The following is a 17326-nucleotide window of genomic DNA, read 5'->3' as shown; positions in this document are numbered from 1 at the left end:
TTTCTATTGTTGTTTATGATTCTGATATGAGAATTAAGTTGAATTATGCTTCTGTTTGTATTATTGGGGTGCCTAGGTCCTTTCCTTATTGGTTATGTAAAGCTGGTTGGTACAGGGTTCAGATTCTCTCAGGTTTTATTTTGGAGGGAACTGATTGCTTCAGATTAGCTTTTCTGGAGTACCCATAGAAGCCCAATTCAGGTTCCAGTCAGGTATACACAGGCTTCCTTCGAAGGTTTGTACCCCACCATGTGGAGGCGGGATCCAGGAGCTCTCAGGCAGTCCCCTGTGTTCTCAGCCCTTATGCCAGAGGGAGGCCAGAACCTGGCACTCTCTGGCGGTCTGCTTAGATCATAGCCACTACACCGATGGAGGCTCAAAGTTCTTAATTACTGTCACATTCCAAGAACTTTTAGCATCCATCTGATGTGCTCTTGTATTTCTATTATATGATGAGAAAAAAATGGTCAAAGCATTTCCAGGGGTGAAATTATCATTTCTCGTTGTTGCTGTCCAAATATATGTGGAGTGTTGGGTCCAGTACTTGGAAAAAGGAAGGACGAAAACCTGACTTCCCCTTTTTGGTATTAGGGAGGGAAGAACAGAAACAAACTCTTCTCAGCAAAGAGCAGGATTATAGACAGACACAGGTGTGAAGGAATGTGTTGGTGGCCTTGGGCTAATGGGGTCTGTACGTGCCATGAATCGTGCTTCAAGATGGTCTCTTGTTTAGTTGGAATGTGGTGCAGGCTTTCCTTTATTAAAACATCTTTCAGAAAAGTTCTTGGCTTTACCTCCAGATCTGAAAGAAGGCAGGGGTCTTGGTGTGGTGGCCCCCACACAGGCCTGAAAGGGGCAGTGTCTTGCATCAAATCACATTTCCGCCAGTTAGTGCTCAGATTGAAGCAAAATTTAAAAGCTGTGCCCTGGTCTGTGGGGTCTCTCCCTCCCCTCATGGGTCATTGGCCACCGGCCCATGAGGACAAAGGGAGCAGAAGCGATGAACGGGGTCAGGACAGCCAGTGAGCACTGCCGGACGACAGTCCTTCCAGGGAGGCAGATTCAGTGATACAGCTCCATTTATTTAGTGGGGGTCAGGGAAAATATAGTGTGGAGGCAGCAGCCAAAGCTTCGGCTGATAGGTGCTCATAGTATGCTTTATTTACATGTGGTAGTGGGATTCTATCATCTGGCTATAGGGCAATGCCTAATTATCATATAGAAAAAACCTGGGGGCAGTTTTTATTGCAGGTAACTATGCCAAAGGTCATGTTCTGAATAAGGTCAGGCATCCCTGTTTGGAAGCACTTTCTAGGTAAGTCAGGCAGGAAACCCCTGCCGACCTTAACAGCAGGGTTCCCCAACACTGGTCTGTGGGCCCCCCTGACTGCCTGTCACATGATGCCTTCTGCTTTTCTTCTCCATTGCAGACTTCCTTTTAATCCTGTGGACAGAAGCTGGGCCTGTCTTCAGGCCTCATCCTCTGCCCAGAATGGACCCTTCCGTGTCTTTCTGAAATTGTTCCTTCTCTTTATAAAGAGCTTAACTTACATGTTGCCTATGCAGACAGCATGCCACGATGCCCTGGAAGTGGCTGTCTTCCTTCTTCTCTGCTCTCTCACTATGCTTGGGTTTTTTCCCTAGGATGACTCTCTCTGTCACCTTGTTTTATATCCACATGCATACAGTTTGCTTATTCCGAATAGAATTTTAGCTCCATTTCATTCCTGTGTCTTTAACACTTACTCTGCCCTGGTGCAGCCCATGTAGAGTTGCCCAGGTCAGAAGTAGCTTCTGACCAATTTCATACCTGTTCTTTGAAGTGACTACTCTGGGCAAAAGCATTGTGATCCATAGCCTTGACTCCATTGATTGGTGCCCCTGGGCGTCTTGTGGTTATAAGCATGGTCTGACAGTGATCTTCATAGTGAAATTCCCTTGCCCAAGACTTTCTTAATGGAAATTCTGCATGTGTCTTGTGTATCATTTCAGAATTTATTTGGCTGCAAGTAATAGCCTAACCAACTTGCAGTGGTTTGGACATGCAGTTTATTTTTATTTTTATTTTTATTTCTTCAGTCTTTTTGAGACAGGGTCTTCCTGTGGCCCCAGCTGGCCTAGAACTCACTATGTAGACCAGACTGGCTTTGAACTCACAGAGATCTGCCTGTCTCTGCCCCGCCAAGTGCTTGGATTAAAGGTGTGCACCACCACGCCTGGCTCATATGTAGTTTTTTATCTGGTGAGAATTATATGTGGTATTGGCTTAGTCACTCACTGATTCCAGGGGAAGTTTTCCTGATTCATGTGGCTTTCCCTTTGGGTATGTGATTTTATGAGGGTAAGCTGTTGCTGTGGCTCTCTACCAACATATGTATGAGTGAGGCAGGATAGAGGAAGGACTAATGCCCTTCATATCATTTCTCTGTATCAGAAGGTACATCTTTACCAGAACCCCCACCCCCAGCACTCTTGTGCTTACTTCTCATTGGTCATACTCTTTTTGAGGCAGAGTCTCATGTATCCGAGGCTGGCCTCAAGCTCCTTATGTAGCTGAGGATCACCTTGAATTCTTGATCCTTTTTCCTTCACCTCCCAATTGCTGGTATTACAGGTGTGTGTAACTATCTCTGGTTAATGTGGTGCTGAGGATTGAACCCAGGGCTTTGTGTGTGCTAGGCAAGCACTCTGCCCACTTAGTGACATCCCCAGTTCCCATTGGCCTAACTCTTTAAGGTCAGCCTTAGCTGCTCAGGAAAGGAGTAATTAGGTTTTCCAGCTTGTGTAGCCAAAGATAGCATGGGGAAAGGACATTGGGATGGTCAGACAATCACAGTGCCTATTCTAGGCAATGTACATGTTATGTTATACTCCTGGTTGTCAAAGGGGCAACCTTGCCCTCCAGGAGACATTTGCCAGTATGTCTATCCAACTCAGGAATGGATAGAGGCCAGGGACACTGCTCAGCTTCCTGCAGTGCAGGGAATGCCGGGGCCGAGAAACTCGGACCATTCTGGACACATTCTTTAAACCTGGGGAAAGTAGTTTAGCTGTTTTCCTGTGATGCATTAACAGGCAAATGGTCAAACTTCACCACAGTGGTGGAGATTGTTGGTGTCTAGTCTGGATACTAATTCTGTTAAAGATCAGCAGAGGATGATCTTGTTTGTGGATGGCTGTATACTATCACGTCAGAAAGTCTTAATAGGAGTCGAATTGTCAAATAGAAGTAATTAAATCCTGTTGCATTTTAGGGTCACAGAACAATGACAAAAGGCAATTCCTCCTGGAGCGACTGCTGGATGCAGTGAAGCAGGTAAGAGGAATGTACAGGCTGATCTTTGTTGTGAGCATCCAACAGTTAACACAGAAATCGTTTCTTCCCTTTTGTAAGCATAGGCTTATTCTATATCTGGGGAATGGTTTGTTTGTTTTGACACCAGGTATGCTATGTAGCCTAAATTGGCCTTGAATTTACTATATAACCTAGGCTGTCCTGGAACTTGTAGTAATCTTCCTGCCTCAGCCTCTCAAGTGCTGGTATTACAGGTGTGTGCCACCATGTCTGGCTGTGTCTGCACGGGGTGAACAGTTTTCCCTAGGGAGTCACATTTCGGGGAAGGTGGCAAGAGCGGGGTTGGAGGAGCCCATCTGTGTGGAGTTTCACAGGTCTGAGGCAACCCCCTGCCCCCAGCAATGACCACTGTCATTTCAGAGTTTGGTTTGCCAGCAGTTGTTTTTAGCGTAGCTCTTCAGAGGGGCTGGCTTGGAATTAGGACCCTGAAGGCACACCAACAGGCCTCTTCAGGTCTTCGCAGGATCCTTGTTGCCAGCAGCTGTGTGGGCCTCCAGGTGGGCTGCTGTTGGTTGTTGATGCTGGCTTCTGCCTGTACACAAGGAGCTAGGGTGAGGCCAGAATCCCGTGTTTGCCCACACATACCAGACACAAGAAATGTTAGCTGTCGTCACATATCCACCTTGTGCCTTGCTCTCTGTAAGTAGCTTACATTGAATTCTTCCAACCACCTGTTGAAGGAGTTCCTGCAATTATTTTTACCTTATACATGAAGACACTGAAACTCAGAGATCAATAACTCATTTAAGACGTAATAGTAAGTGACAGAGCTAGGATCCAAACCTGAGAATTCTAAAAGTCCCCCTTTTGGCAGGGACTATTGACTATTTTATGCATGTAGTGGGTTAAATGTTGAAGTGGGCCCAGGGAATCCAGCATCTGTCTAGCCCTTGAGAGAGCCTGGTGAAAGGCCCTAGGCTTGGGATTCAGTGGGGACTGAGTCCCTGCTGTCAACTCATCTACCCTCATCCATCCTCCCTGAGCATCTCTTTTCCCTTGGAACCTGGCTTCTCACCTGCAAAAGGACGCTGAGCAAATTGTACATGTTAATGTAGGTAAAGAGCCTGGCCAGCACCTGGTCCATAGTGAATCCAAAAAATGGAAGATGTGACAAGAGGAGGCAGCCAGTTGAGTAGCAGTTGAAGAGCCACAAATGGGTTTCTGCTGTTATGATTTTGGGGAGTCGAACTATTAGTTATCTTAAACACCCCTACTTTACTGATGTATACCTTATTTATAATTAAAATCCATCACGTAGTGTGTACTGCTGCATGAGTTCTGACAACAGTATCGTTTTAAGAGGAAATGTATATTTTAACCATAAACTTAGGTATCATGCAAATCTGCGATCCATAGCAGAGACTCTGCTCCTTTAAATTGAGTAGTGAGTTGGGTGTGGTTGCACATACCTGTAATCTTAACCCTTGGAAGGTGGAGGCAGGAGGAGCTGTGAATTTAAGGGTAGCATGGGCTCCATAGTGAATTCCAAAGGAGTTGGGGCTATAGAGTGAAGCTCTGTTGCAAAAGACACAAATGCAGTTCAAAAAAGAAAAGGAAAAGAAAGGGTAGGTGGGGGGGGGTGTAGAAGATATCGTGAAGACTGGATAATGCTGTGAATTGAATTTTACAACCGAAAATGGTTAGGGCAAGTTTTATATTCTGTTTTTTAAAAAGTGAGCAGTTGGCTTTGATGTTTCCCCAGCCTGGCTAAATTGTTTAGTACAAGCCAAATGAAATGACTGGTCTGAAGGCTCACTTAGGCCGTTGTCATTTTATATCCAGTCATAACACCTTTGGGCTCAGTCAAAAAGGCTCTATCAGCACAGATTTGTGGAAGTTTCTAGTATGGCCTGTTCAGAGCTCACTGAGGCTCACCGGCTGACAGATGTGAGAGACTTCTTGGGTGATTGCAGATGGCTGTGGGCCTGCTTTCCTGTCTGCCCTGTTTGCCAGTTCCCTGCAAGTGGGAGACTGGGGCTTCCTTAGAGAGGAGCCTGTTCTCACCTCTGTGGGACACCAGGGCCTGGGGACTTGCTCTCAGGCTTCTGGCCTGTGTCTCTGATGATTCTGAATGCCTGTGGGCTGTTTTGTGATGTGAGCATCTCGTCCCAGCAGCTGACCTCAGCGGTTTCTTTCTCTGTGCAGTGCCAGATCCGTTTTGGAGGGAGAAAGGAGATCGCCTCGGATTCCGACAGCAGGTAAATATGGCACTTGTGTCTGTTGTGGTGGTTGTTGGTTGCCTGCCCCCACCTTCTTTTGTCCTTTTAAGATGGCTTCACAATGTTCTCCATACAGTTCTTTAAAAAAAAACTTAAAAATTGTTTAATCTAATTTATCATTAGTTTGTATATGAGTGCAGGGGCTTACGTGTCACCATGAATGTGTGGTCAGAGGACATCTTGCGGGAATTGGTTCTCTCCTTCCATCTTGGCATCTGCGGATTGAACTCAGGTTGACAGGCTTGTGTGGTCATAGCTCCTGACACTGTTCTTTAATTCAAGATCTTCCTGCTTCAGCCATCCTAGTAGTGGAGTCTACTGACATGTGCCACCATGCCCAGCTCATAGGTCATTTCTCCAACCACTTTATTATCACAGAAAAGGTTCCAAGAGATGAAAGCTGTTGTGTTCTGTCTCTGGAGCCAGGAGAGGCAGTGACCAAGTTTGCTCCACTATGGACCATCCATGTAGCCATTGTTTATCTAAAACACTTCTAGTTTCCCATTTTCTCCTTCTAGGAATCTATTCTACTTGAAGTACCTTCCTCTATAAGGTTATTTTTATGATAATTTACAACTGTAAAACTCAGAAACCTAAATACTCAGTATTAGAAAATAGTTGATCAGGTAAGGCACAACAGTGGGATGGAATGCCATTAGCCACTGTTCTGGTTAACTTTCTGTTGCTGTGATAAAACACTGACCAAAACCAGCTTGGGGAGGAAGGAGTTCACTGCATTTTACACTTCCAAGTGATGTCCATCTCTGAGGGAAGTCGGGCAGGAACTCAGGACAGGAACCTGGAGGCAGGAACTGAAGCACAAGCCGTGGAGGAATGCTGCTTACTGGCTTGCTCCTCTGGCCTGTGCTCAGTCTGCTTTCTTATACAAGCTAGGACCACCTGCCCAGAGGTGGCAGCACCCACAGTGGGCTGGGCATCGCTCACCAGTCAAGAAAATGCCTCACAGACATGGCCACAGGCCAATCCGATAGAGAAAATTCCCCAATTGCGACCCCCTCTTCCCAGTGTGTCAATTTGACAACCAATGCCAACTATTAAAATGATATTTTGCCAGACCTGAGACATCAGATCTGTAATCTTAGCCAGTCAGAAGGCAGTTGGACTGTGAGGTCATGATCTATTTGGCTACAAAGTGAGTTCAGGGCCAACTTGAACAATGTAGTGAGCTCTTTGCCTGAAAATTTAACAAAGTAAAGAGAGCTAGGGATAGTTTTGCATGAGAGCACATATTGAACATGTGAGAGCATATATAGAACTTGTGAGAGCACAAGCAAAGCAAAACAGCAAAGAACAACATTCATTCAGAATTTGCTTTAAGCAGAAAGTACATATGTTACAATAAAACTTATGTATGTAGGGCTGTTAGATGACTTAGTGGGTAAACAGGTCTGCCTTCAAGCCTAAAACCTGAGTTTGATCAATGGGCCCACATGGTATGAGGAGAGAACCAACTCCTGCAAGTTGTCCTCTGATCTCCACACACACACACAGTGGCATGTATACACCCACAGACACGCACACAATAAATAAATGAAATGTAATAAAAATGATGTATGTGGTAAACACGCATGTGTCATGACAGTAACAAGAGCAAGCTAAGGAAGTATATAGGGACTATTGCAGCTATATTAAACAACTGTGGCAAAAACCAGAAATAAACCACCAAGATGTGAACAGAGGTGGCATTAGGGATGGAAATAATAGGGATTTTAAAAAATGTTTTCTGATATTTTTTTCATATATTTTATTGTGGCCACATGTTCCTTTAATGGTTTTTAAAAAAAAAAAACCCAAATTGTATCAGTGACATTTGTGGCCCAAGAAAGGTAAACAAATTGCCCATGTTTATAACATTGGATGGTCACAAGCATTTTGGCAGAGCTGAGACTCACAGGCATCCAGTCCCTGCTGGAACTACTCTGTGATGTCAGTCAAGACTGATTCATGCCCTGCAGCACAGGCAGAGGCCAGAGGACATACTTGCTCAGCACTTGCCCTGATGGGCAGTGTCCAGGTCCCCCACTCTCTGACCCCTGCCTGCCTCACAGGGCTGGCTATTCTTCATCTGACCTCTCTTCCCTTTTGTAGTGTAAATGTGGTTTTGTAGAGAACCACATTTCTTAGAGCTGTGGGGTTCTTTTTGAAAATATTTATTATTTTTATGTGTATGAGTGAATTGTCTGCATGTATGTAAGTGCACTTATGTCATGCAATGTCTGCAGAGGTCAGAAGAGAGTGTTGAATTCCCCTGGAACTGGGGTTATGGATGGTTGTTAGCCACCACGTGGCTTCTGGGAATCCAACCTGGATCTTCCTCAAGATCAGTCAGTGCCCTTAACTGCTAAGCCATCTCTCCAGCTCCTGAGCTGTGTGGTTCTTTAAAAGTGGTGAAGATTGGAGCTGGAGAGATGGCTCAGTGGTTGAGAACACTGACTGCTCTTGCAGAGGACCCGGGTTCGATTCCCAATACCCACATGGTGGCTATGAACCGTCCTTAACTCCAGTTCCAGCAGAATCTGAAGCCCTCTTCTGACCTCCGCAGCATTGCGCGACACGGGTGCACTCATATACATGCAGGCAATACACTCATACACATTTAAAAAAAAATGTGGTGAAGATTGCAGGCTTGGCAAGGTGGCACACACTTTTAATCCCAGCAGAAGTGGGTAGATCTCTGTGAGTTTAAGGCCAGCCTGGCCTACATAGTGAGTTCCAGGCCAACTGGGGCTACAGGGAGACCCTGTCTCAGAAAGACCAGAAAAAAGTGGTGAAGGTTGCTGTGATACTCCCCTCTTCCTTCTTTGCTAGATTTTCTTCCACAATGCTTAGCACCTTGCAAGCTATGCATTATGCTATTTTATTTAGTTTTTATCTGTCTTCTGTCACCATAATGCCAGCCCTGAGTCCACAGAGATGTGGCTATGTTGATAATCTGATGTAATCTCCAGCGCTTGAGAACTGAGATGTTCTGTTCTTACCTCTTGTGCTGACCCCCAGTACCCAGGGATGCTCTGACTCAGCACCTATGTCCCCTTCTCATCCTGAACACCTATGTGTATGAGTTATTTGGTGATGTTTGAGTCTCACCCCATAGCTGAGCCTAGCAGTTTCTTTTCTCTGTGCAGTGCCTAATCCTCTGCCAGCAGCCTAGGTGCTCAGAAAAGAACTGGCATCCTGAAAGTGTGTGTTCCATTTTCCTGTAGTCAAGTGCTCCAATGTCTGTGGTGTCTTGCTTGTGAGCTTTGTGGACAGAATGGCTGTCTGCTGGTTAGTGTTTGTCAACCTGACATATTTGGGAAGCGGGAACCTTAGTTGAGGAATATCTTCCATCAGCTTGGCCTGTAAGCATGTCTGTGGAGGCATTTCTTGATTGCTAAGTGATGTAGGGAGGCCCAGCTCATGTGGGCAGTGCCATCCCTGGGCAGGTGGGCCTGGGCTGTATAAGAAAAGTAGCAAGCCAGGGGGAACAAACCAGTAAGCAACGTTTCTCCATGGTCTCTGCTTCAGTTCCTGCCTCTAGGTTTCTGCCTTGAGTTCCTGCCCCTGACTCCCCTTGATGATGGATTATGACATGGAGGTGTAGGCCAAATAAACCCTTTCCTTTTCAACTTGGTTCTGGTCAGAGTCTTTTATCACAGCAACAAAACCCAAACCAGAATAGGCCGCTTTTCCTATTTTTTTTTTTTTTAACTTCTCAGGGTTTTGCATTATTTTGTGGTGTGTGTGTGTGTGCGCGTGCATGTGTGCATGCATGCTCACATGTGAGGACAGTTTGTGGTAGTCGATTGTGTCCTACCATATGAATTCTGAGGATCAGACTCTGGTTGGTAGGCTTGGTGGCAAGTGCATTGACTTGCTTGCTGAGCCATTTCCCTGGCCCTTGTTTTATTTTTTGAGACAGGGTCATGCTGTGTATCTCAGGCTGGTCTTAAACTTGTGGACCTTCAGTGTCCGCCTCCCCCATGTTGCACAGACACTTGCGGCCTGCCATGCATTAGAATGTCAGTGTGTGTTTTAACATTACATTATTACACAGAATTACTGATTCACCTTTTTGTAAAGGCTGATATGGGGTCTGCCCTATGTCAGATGAAGGGTTCTCATTTTGGGATTGAAGGTCTCCTGCATCAGAAGCATAGGGAGGGCTTGTAAATTCATCATTCAGCTATCATGCCCCATCCTAGGTCTACAGTGTTAGAGTGTATGTGCACAGATGTGAGGGCTTGCTTGACAATTTGCAGGTTTTGAGGCAGGGTCTTTGTAGACCAGATTGGTCTGGAAGTCTGCATCCTCTTGCTTCAGTCTTTTGAGTGCTTGGATTACAGATTTGCACACCACACCCAACTGAGAATCTGCATTTTCAGTAAGCTTCTCCTTTATAACAATAAAAAGAAAGCTGGGCATGGTGGCCCATGACAGTGATCCCACCACTATGGAGGTGGAGGCAGGAGGATCAGCTGTTTAAGGTTATCTTTGGCTTCTAGCAAGTTTGAGGCCAGCTTGGGCTACATGAGACCCTGTCTCAAAAAGCATGAACAAATGCAATAAAAAGAACAGTTGTAAATTGGTGGTTCTTGTGAACACTGAAGCTTCTATCCAGTCCTTTCTAATTTGTTTCAGGTCTTGTATTGAGATGTAGAGTTCATTAAAAAGGGCTCACCCTTACTGGCTAGTTTGTGCCTATGTGTGTGTGCATATATTATGTGTATAGCATGTACACATGTACATCTGTCTACCACCTCTTTGTAATTTCTTTCCTCATCATGCTGTCCATTTCCTGATAGGCAGTTTGTACTATGCCACCAGTTGTAAATCCATCAATGGACCAATCCATTGAAGAGGTCAGAGCCCTCATGATACATTCACTTCCCAGAAGCCCCAACTCTGAACACTGATGCTTGGGGACCAGGTTTTCAACACATGAGCATATCTAAACTACCAGTCAGACAACATGGAAGTGGTGGGATTAGGAGTTGAACCCTAGTCTCTTGGGCTCTGCAGTATGCAGTTGCCCCTCTGTATCTACAAGTTATAGATATGATGAATGTATTCCTGTGCAATAGAATTCATAGCTTTGCCTTTTATTATGTAAAATATTGTTTGGGCCTGCAAGATGGCTTAGCACGTAAAGGCCTTGGGTCTAATGATCTGTGTTCAGTCCTATGACCCTTATGGTGGAAAGAACAAACTCTTGAAAGTTGGCCCTCTGACCTCCACATATGCACACTGTAGCATGTACACACCTACAAATAAACACACAGCACACACTTCCATGTTGTCTGACTGGTAGTTTAGATATGCTCATGTGTTGAAAACCTGGTCCCCAAGCATCAGTGTTCAGAGTTGGGGCTTCTGGGAAGTGAATGTATCACACGCGTGTTTAAGAAATGTTGGATAGTAGAATTAAAAAAGTTAATTCCTGTCAGGTGTGGTACCACATGCCTTTAATCTCAACATTGTGGAGATAGAGGTGGGTAGATCTCTGTGAGGTCCAGGCTAGCCTGGTCTACATGGAGAGTTCCAGTGAGCCATGGCTACATAGTGAGACCTTGTCTTGGGGGGGAAAAAAAAAAAAAAAAAAAAAAAAAAGAGAATTCCTTCTGCTGTCACTGTTGCCTGTGGCTAACCATTAACAGTACTAGCTACTTTTACTATTCCTTTGCTACTCTGTGTCAGCAGTCTTAGGGACAACCTAACTAAACACATTGTCCTCCCTTTACTCATGAGAAAACAGATTCTGAGAGGGAAAATAGTGTCAGTGTATTCATCAGTTTTTTTATTACTGTGACAGGATACCTGAGGGAAATGACTTAAAAGCAGAAAAAACTTACTTTGACCTGTAGGTTCAGGAAGCAGTCCTCAGCTGACTGTCTCTGGAGTTGTGGTGAGACAGATATTATGGAAGAAGGGTGTGGTAGAACAGAGTTGCTCACCTTGTACAGCCTGGAAGCAGAAAGTGCAGCTGAGAGGAAGGGACAAGGGACGTGGTGCATCCTTCACAGATGTTCCCAGTGACCTGCTTTCTTCAGTCTGCTTTCTCCAACTGGGCTCCACCTCCTCAGGTTTCTGTGACTTCCTAATAGTGCCACTAAGTTGTAAATCCATCAATGGACCAATCCATTGATGAGGTCAGGGCCCTCATGATCCTATCACTTCCTAGAGCCTCAACTCTGAACACTGATGCTAGGGGACCAGGTTTTCAACACATGAGCAAATCTAAGCCACCATAGTCAGACATTGTAAAAGTGGTGGGATTAGGAGTTGCACCCTAGTCTCTTGGGCTCTGCAGTATATAGTTGGCCCTCTGTATCTACAAGTTGTAGATGTGTGAACTCAACTGCAGGTGAAAATATTAAAAAGACTTGGAATATAGGTGGGTGGTGGAGCATGTGCTTAGCAGTTGCAAGGCTTTGCATTCTATCCCCAGCACCCTCCCTCCCTCAGAAACATGTCTGTACTGAACATGTGCTAACTTTTTTTCTGGGGGGGGTCATTATCTCCTAGAAAATATAGGCTAATAACTATTTACCCAGAATTTGCATTTGTTAGGTATTATAAGTAATTCAGAGGTGATTTGAAGTATATGGGAGGATGCACATAGATTCTATACAAATACGACACCAGACTAGATGTGGGCCTTGAATATCCCTGAGGTTTGGTATCTACAGGGCTGAAGTGGTCCCCCACAGTCCTGAGGGATGACTGTACAGTATTCTTTGTTGATTTTGAGCCTGGCCTTCCCGCTTATGGCATTCATTCTCATTTCTAAGTTCGAGTTTTTGTGGATCCATTGGCTGCAGGCAGCTACCTTCCTTGTCCGTTCTGTGAGATGCTTCACCAGAGGGAAGTGGACCAGTGTGGTGAAGTGGCAGTCACGGCAGCTGCTTGCATCTCTCCACAGCTCAGCCTACATGCTTTTCTGGGTTTGAACTAAAAAACATAACTTTTCCTTTCTTCTGTCTAGCTCTTGAATCCGAATCCCAAGCATGCTTGCCCTGACATGCTGGACAGTGTCACACATTCTCTGAAGCTCCTCCCCAGCCCATGCTTGCTGGCTCCACTGCCAAACTTGCTAGCTTTTTGGGACCCTAACCCAAAAGGCAGGACTTTTTCTTTTCCTTGTCACTGTTACCTTCCTCTTGGCAGGTACCAAGATTTACATCTAAAGAAATGATTCCCAGGCTTCAAAGAAATAGCCACGAGGTCTGAAAAGGTGGACAAGTCACCCCTCTTCCTCACCTGTGATGAGGTGAGGAATCTTCTTTGGAATTCTTGTTGATTCTCTGCAGCCGCTGTGCTATCCCCTGTCCCAGCCCAGCATCCCTCAGAGTCAGCTGCTGGAGCAGTCAGGAAGCAGAGAGGTGAATGCCGGTCGTCAGCTGCTTTTCTCCTTTCATTCGGTCTGGGACCCCAGCCCATGGAATGGTGCTGCTCACCTTCAGGGTGGGTCTTCCCTTCTATATTAATCTCTACAGAAATCCTATCACAGGCACACCCAGAGATGTGTTTCTAAGATGATTCTAAATCCAGTCACATTCACAGTAAAGACTAACCTTTGACTGGAAGTGGTACAGATGGAGTCTAGCAAGCTTTTGAATTCCCTGGGCAGGCTGGCCTAGGATTATGTTGGCGCTCAAGGCCCAGTTAGGAATCCTGTCCTTTCTCAGTCCACCTTTGCTTAGTTCGCTGGAGCCTGAGGATTTCATGGACCTTGCTCATTGTGAGGAGTGTCTGGTATGGAACAATGTTGTTTTCATACCACATGGGGGGACCCTGCCCATTTGAGAGTGTAGGCTGAGTGGGCTCACTGTTACTTAGCTTATTTATGACACCTGCCTGCCATGCCTGTTGATTCAGAGGGTAGACTGCAAACAGACAGGAAGGGCAGAAGCGAACTGTGAGCCTTTGAAGATGTTTGCTTTTGCTCTCAGAGGCGATGGGTGTTGGAAGGCTTCTTTCCATGTAACTCTGGCTACCTTTCTTGATTCTCTTTGCAAAATAGGGCTCCTTTCTTACCCCCTCCTTTCTTTGGGACTGGATAGGGAACCCAGGACCTTATACATGATAGGTAAGTGCTCTACCTCCGAGTCATATCCCTAGCCCCAAATACAGCTTCTTAAATGCATCTCTTCCCGTATTAGTCTTTGCAAGAGCTCAAGGAACCAGCATCTTTTATGGTAGTGGATGAGTGGAGGGACTTGTCTTAAAGGCTGAATACTGACTGGCCCTGAATGTCACTGTGTATTGGCTGTCTTAAGAAGTCTCGTGGGGGTTGGAGAGATGGCTCAGTGGTTAAGAGCACTGGCTGTTCTTGCAGAGGACCAAGGTGTGGTTCCCAGTACCCACACAGTGGCTAACAACCGTCCATAACCCCAGTTCCAGGGGATCAACACCCTCTTCTGGCTTCCATGGGGATTGCACAACATAGGTGTACTTAACATACATGCAGGCATAATACTCATATATGTTAAAAAAAAGAAAAAAGGAAAAAAAAGAAATCTTGTGGGTAGATGAGATGTTCCAGTGAGTAAAGGTGCTTATAGTCAAACCTGACAATGTGGGCTTGATTCCTGGGACCCACATGTGTCCTCTGACCTCCACATATGTCCACACATATGTATATACACCATGTTGTGCACATACACAATAAATAAATGAATGCAATAAAAAGAAAAGGGGTCAAGACTGTGAGGTGCTGGCTTTTCTCCCAACTCAAGTCCAGCTGGTTGGGATGGCTTCGGTTGGAACCTTTTTAAAAAAATGGTTTGTGCTGGGCGTGATGGCGTGCACATGCCTTTAATCCAGCACCTGGGAGGCAGAGGCAGGCAGATCTCTGTGAGTTCAAGGGCCAGCCTAGTCTCCATAGTGAGTTCCAGCTGGGGCTACAGGGAGACCCTGTCTCAAAAAGGCCAAAAAAAAAAGGATTTGTTTTATTTCTATTTCTACAAGTGTTTTTGACTGCTGGTATGTATATAGTGCTTTCTAAGGCTGGAAGAGGGTGACAGAGCCACCATGTGGGTGCTGGGGGTCAAATCTGGGTTCTCTGGAAGAATAGCAAGTGCTCTAAACCACTGAGCCATCTCTAGCTCACAGCTGGAACTTTTTAAAAATTTTATGTGTATGAATGTATTGCCTGCATGTGTGTTAGTGCACCCATGTTGTGCAATGCCCGCAGAGGACAGAAGAGGCTGTCAGATCCCCTGGGACTGGAATTTCGGACAAGCTGCCATGTGGGTGCTGGGTCTTCTGCAAGAACAACTAATGTTCTTAACTGCTGAGCCATCTCTCCAGCCCACAGTTGGAACTTTTGACAGGACAGTTGTAGTATGAGTCTGTTTCCCCAAAGTTCATGTGTTGGAACCCTAACTCCTCAGTATAACAGTTTGGGAGGTAGGTTCCAGAGAAAAGGGGTTCAGTTGTAAGGGTGGAGCCCTCATGAGTAGTTTAACACCCTTCCCTTTGGAATGAGTTCACTATGGAGTTTAGCCTCCATTCTCTTCTGCAAATACCTTCTTGCCCGCCCACTTTCTTCTTTAAGTTGAAGCAGCAGGAGGCCCTCACCATGTTCTTGAATTCCCCACCTTCTAGACCCGTAAAACAAAAGAAACCCCTTTTCTTTATAAATTGCCTGGTCTCAAGTGTTTTGTAATAGCAACAACAAATGAATTGAGACAGTGGTACAGTGATGTGTCTGTCAGGGATCCTTTGCAATAACTAACAGTTATATTACAATAACAGATTATATTTTAGCTGAAGATACTGCAATTTTGGGAGAAGTGGAGGTGGGCCAGGATTGGAGACAGAACAGAGTTAGGTAGTTGTGGAAGGCTTCTACACCAGAGGCAGGTGCTCCAGAAATGGCTCTCTAGTAGGGCCCAGATGCTGGAGAAAACACCAGCTGTTCTGCCCAGGGCTTGGCTCCCTGTTGGTCACCAGCAGAAGGAGCTGGCTGAGTTAGCTTTCTTGGATGCCGCTGTCTTCTGTACAGGAAAGGTGAAGTGCAGCACTTTTATAAATGGAATTGGATGAGCAGGAAAAGGGATTGGTTTCCCTACTTTTACAGGTAAGCACTTCGTCCTCCCTACCTTTGGTGTGGGTTTCTGAGTAGTGGAATGGGGATTGGAGCCTGTGTTCGGTTCTCAGTGTGGTCCTCAGTCTTTAAAAATCACATCTTTTTCCACTTCTCCAGCATCCACCCCAAATGAGAGGTTTAATGTCACTACAAGTATTTAACATCATTTTAGGTGTTAAATGTCATGGCATTAAACTCCTTTCAGTTTATCTCCAGGCTCAGTGATAACTGGGAGAGAGACTTGCCTTGGCATTAAATGGAACTAAGTGAAATGGCAAATATTTGATCTTTTTTTTTTTTTTTTTTTTTTTGCTTTTTAAAAAATATTTTAGTATTTTTATGTGTATGTGAGGGCAATGCTCACAGAGATCAGAAGAGAGCATCAAATTCCCCTGGAACTGGAGTTACATAGGTTGTCAGCCACCATGTGGGTGCTGGGAATGGAACCTGGTTCCTCTGCAAGAGCAGTCAGTGCTCTTAACCGCTGAGCCATCTCTCCAGCCCCTTATGTTGCATTATGAAAGGTTTTGTTTGTTTTGAGACAGGTTCTCACTGTAGCCCCAGCTGACCTGGAACTCACTATGTAGACCAGTCTGGTCTTAAACTCACAAAGATCCACCTGCATCTGCCTCCTGAGTGATGGAATAAAAGGCGTGCGCCACCACGCCGGCTGTGAAAGGGTTTTAATCATTAGCTGTAGTTTTTTGTCAGTCTTCATTGGATATGTTTATTAAACATTTAATATGTATTTAATACCACATATTAAAATGTATGTCTATGTTGCAAAGAGAAAACACATAGAAGTATGATACTTAAAATTGCTATTTATGGCTGGGCATGGTGATGCACACTGGCAATCCCAGCTTTTGGGAAGCTTGGACAGGAGAATTGCAAGTTGAAGGCCAGCTTAGGTTATGTACTGAGACTGCCTTAAAAAATTGGCATTTGTACATAATGAGTTTTCAGGACACACATAACAAATTGTAGTTTGCTGGGATAACTGAAGACTCTCTGTGTTCACTCTTCTTCAGGGCCCTGCAGGGATCTGGTTGAAGGATAAAGGGATTTTTTAGAAATTACTCTTTACATTGCAAGAATTTTATTCTTCTGCTGCCTGCTGCAGCCAGTGAGGATTCGGTTTCTATGCTATCTGAATGGTCACAGACATTTTTTTTTTTTTTGGTCTTTTTGAAAAAGGGTCTCTCTGTAGTCCCAGCTGTCCTGGAACTCACTATGTGGACCAGGCTGGCCTTGAACTCACAGAGATCTGCCTGCCTCTGCCTCCCGTGTGCTGGGATTAAAGGTGTGTGCCACCATGCCTGGCCTTTGATCATTTTTTAACCTACAAAAATGCCAGCTTGTTCAGAATAGTTCAAAATAATAAGCCCCTTGCAGCTCTCTTTTTAAACAGAGCTCAGGTCTCAGTCCTCTGGCTTTAGCAGTCAGAAGGTAACCCTTTAGGGAGGCTCTGAAATCCATCACATTCAGCAGTAGTAGAGTCAAACTTAGGACAAGTCCTAAAATAATGAGTCCTCGGTATGACAGAAGGTGCCAGGTGCCCAGACAGTGAGAGAATACCTTTGGGGCTGACCTGCTCTTAGATTTGGGGGCTGACATGAGGGACGGTGTTCTGCTAAGACCAAAGATCCTGAGAGAGAG

General features: G+C 45.2%; 1 protein-coding gene across 3 annotated transcripts in view; it reads left to right on the top strand.

The window, feature by feature from the left end:
- Window positions 1–17326, top strand: part of Snx29 (sorting nexin 29) — a 524875-nt gene that overhangs the window by 23710 nt on the left and 483839 nt on the right. The window contains exons 2-3 of one of the 3 annotated variants that reach the window (XM_008829910.3): window positions 3255–3316; window positions 5501–5553. The exons of 1 other annotated variant lie outside the window; for it this stretch is intronic. In XM_008829910.3, the coding sequence (XP_008828132.1) occupies window positions 3255–3316; window positions 5501–5553 (115 nt within the window). Of the gene's footprint in view, window positions 1–3254; window positions 3317–5500; window positions 5554–17326 lie in introns of those variants that run through there. One more of the 3 variants, XM_029562004.1, reaches the window with a different exon arrangement.

This window comes from Nannospalax galili, unplaced genomic scaffold, assembly GCF_000622305.1.
Source record: "Nannospalax galili isolate Female #2095 unplaced genomic scaffold, S.galili_v1.0 scaffold32, whole genome shotgun sequence".
Classification (NCBI taxonomy): Eukaryota; Metazoa; Chordata; class Mammalia; order Rodentia; family Spalacidae; genus Nannospalax; species Nannospalax galili.
Note: the sequence above shows the minus strand (reverse complement) of the source record. Positions and strands in the feature narration are given on the sequence as shown.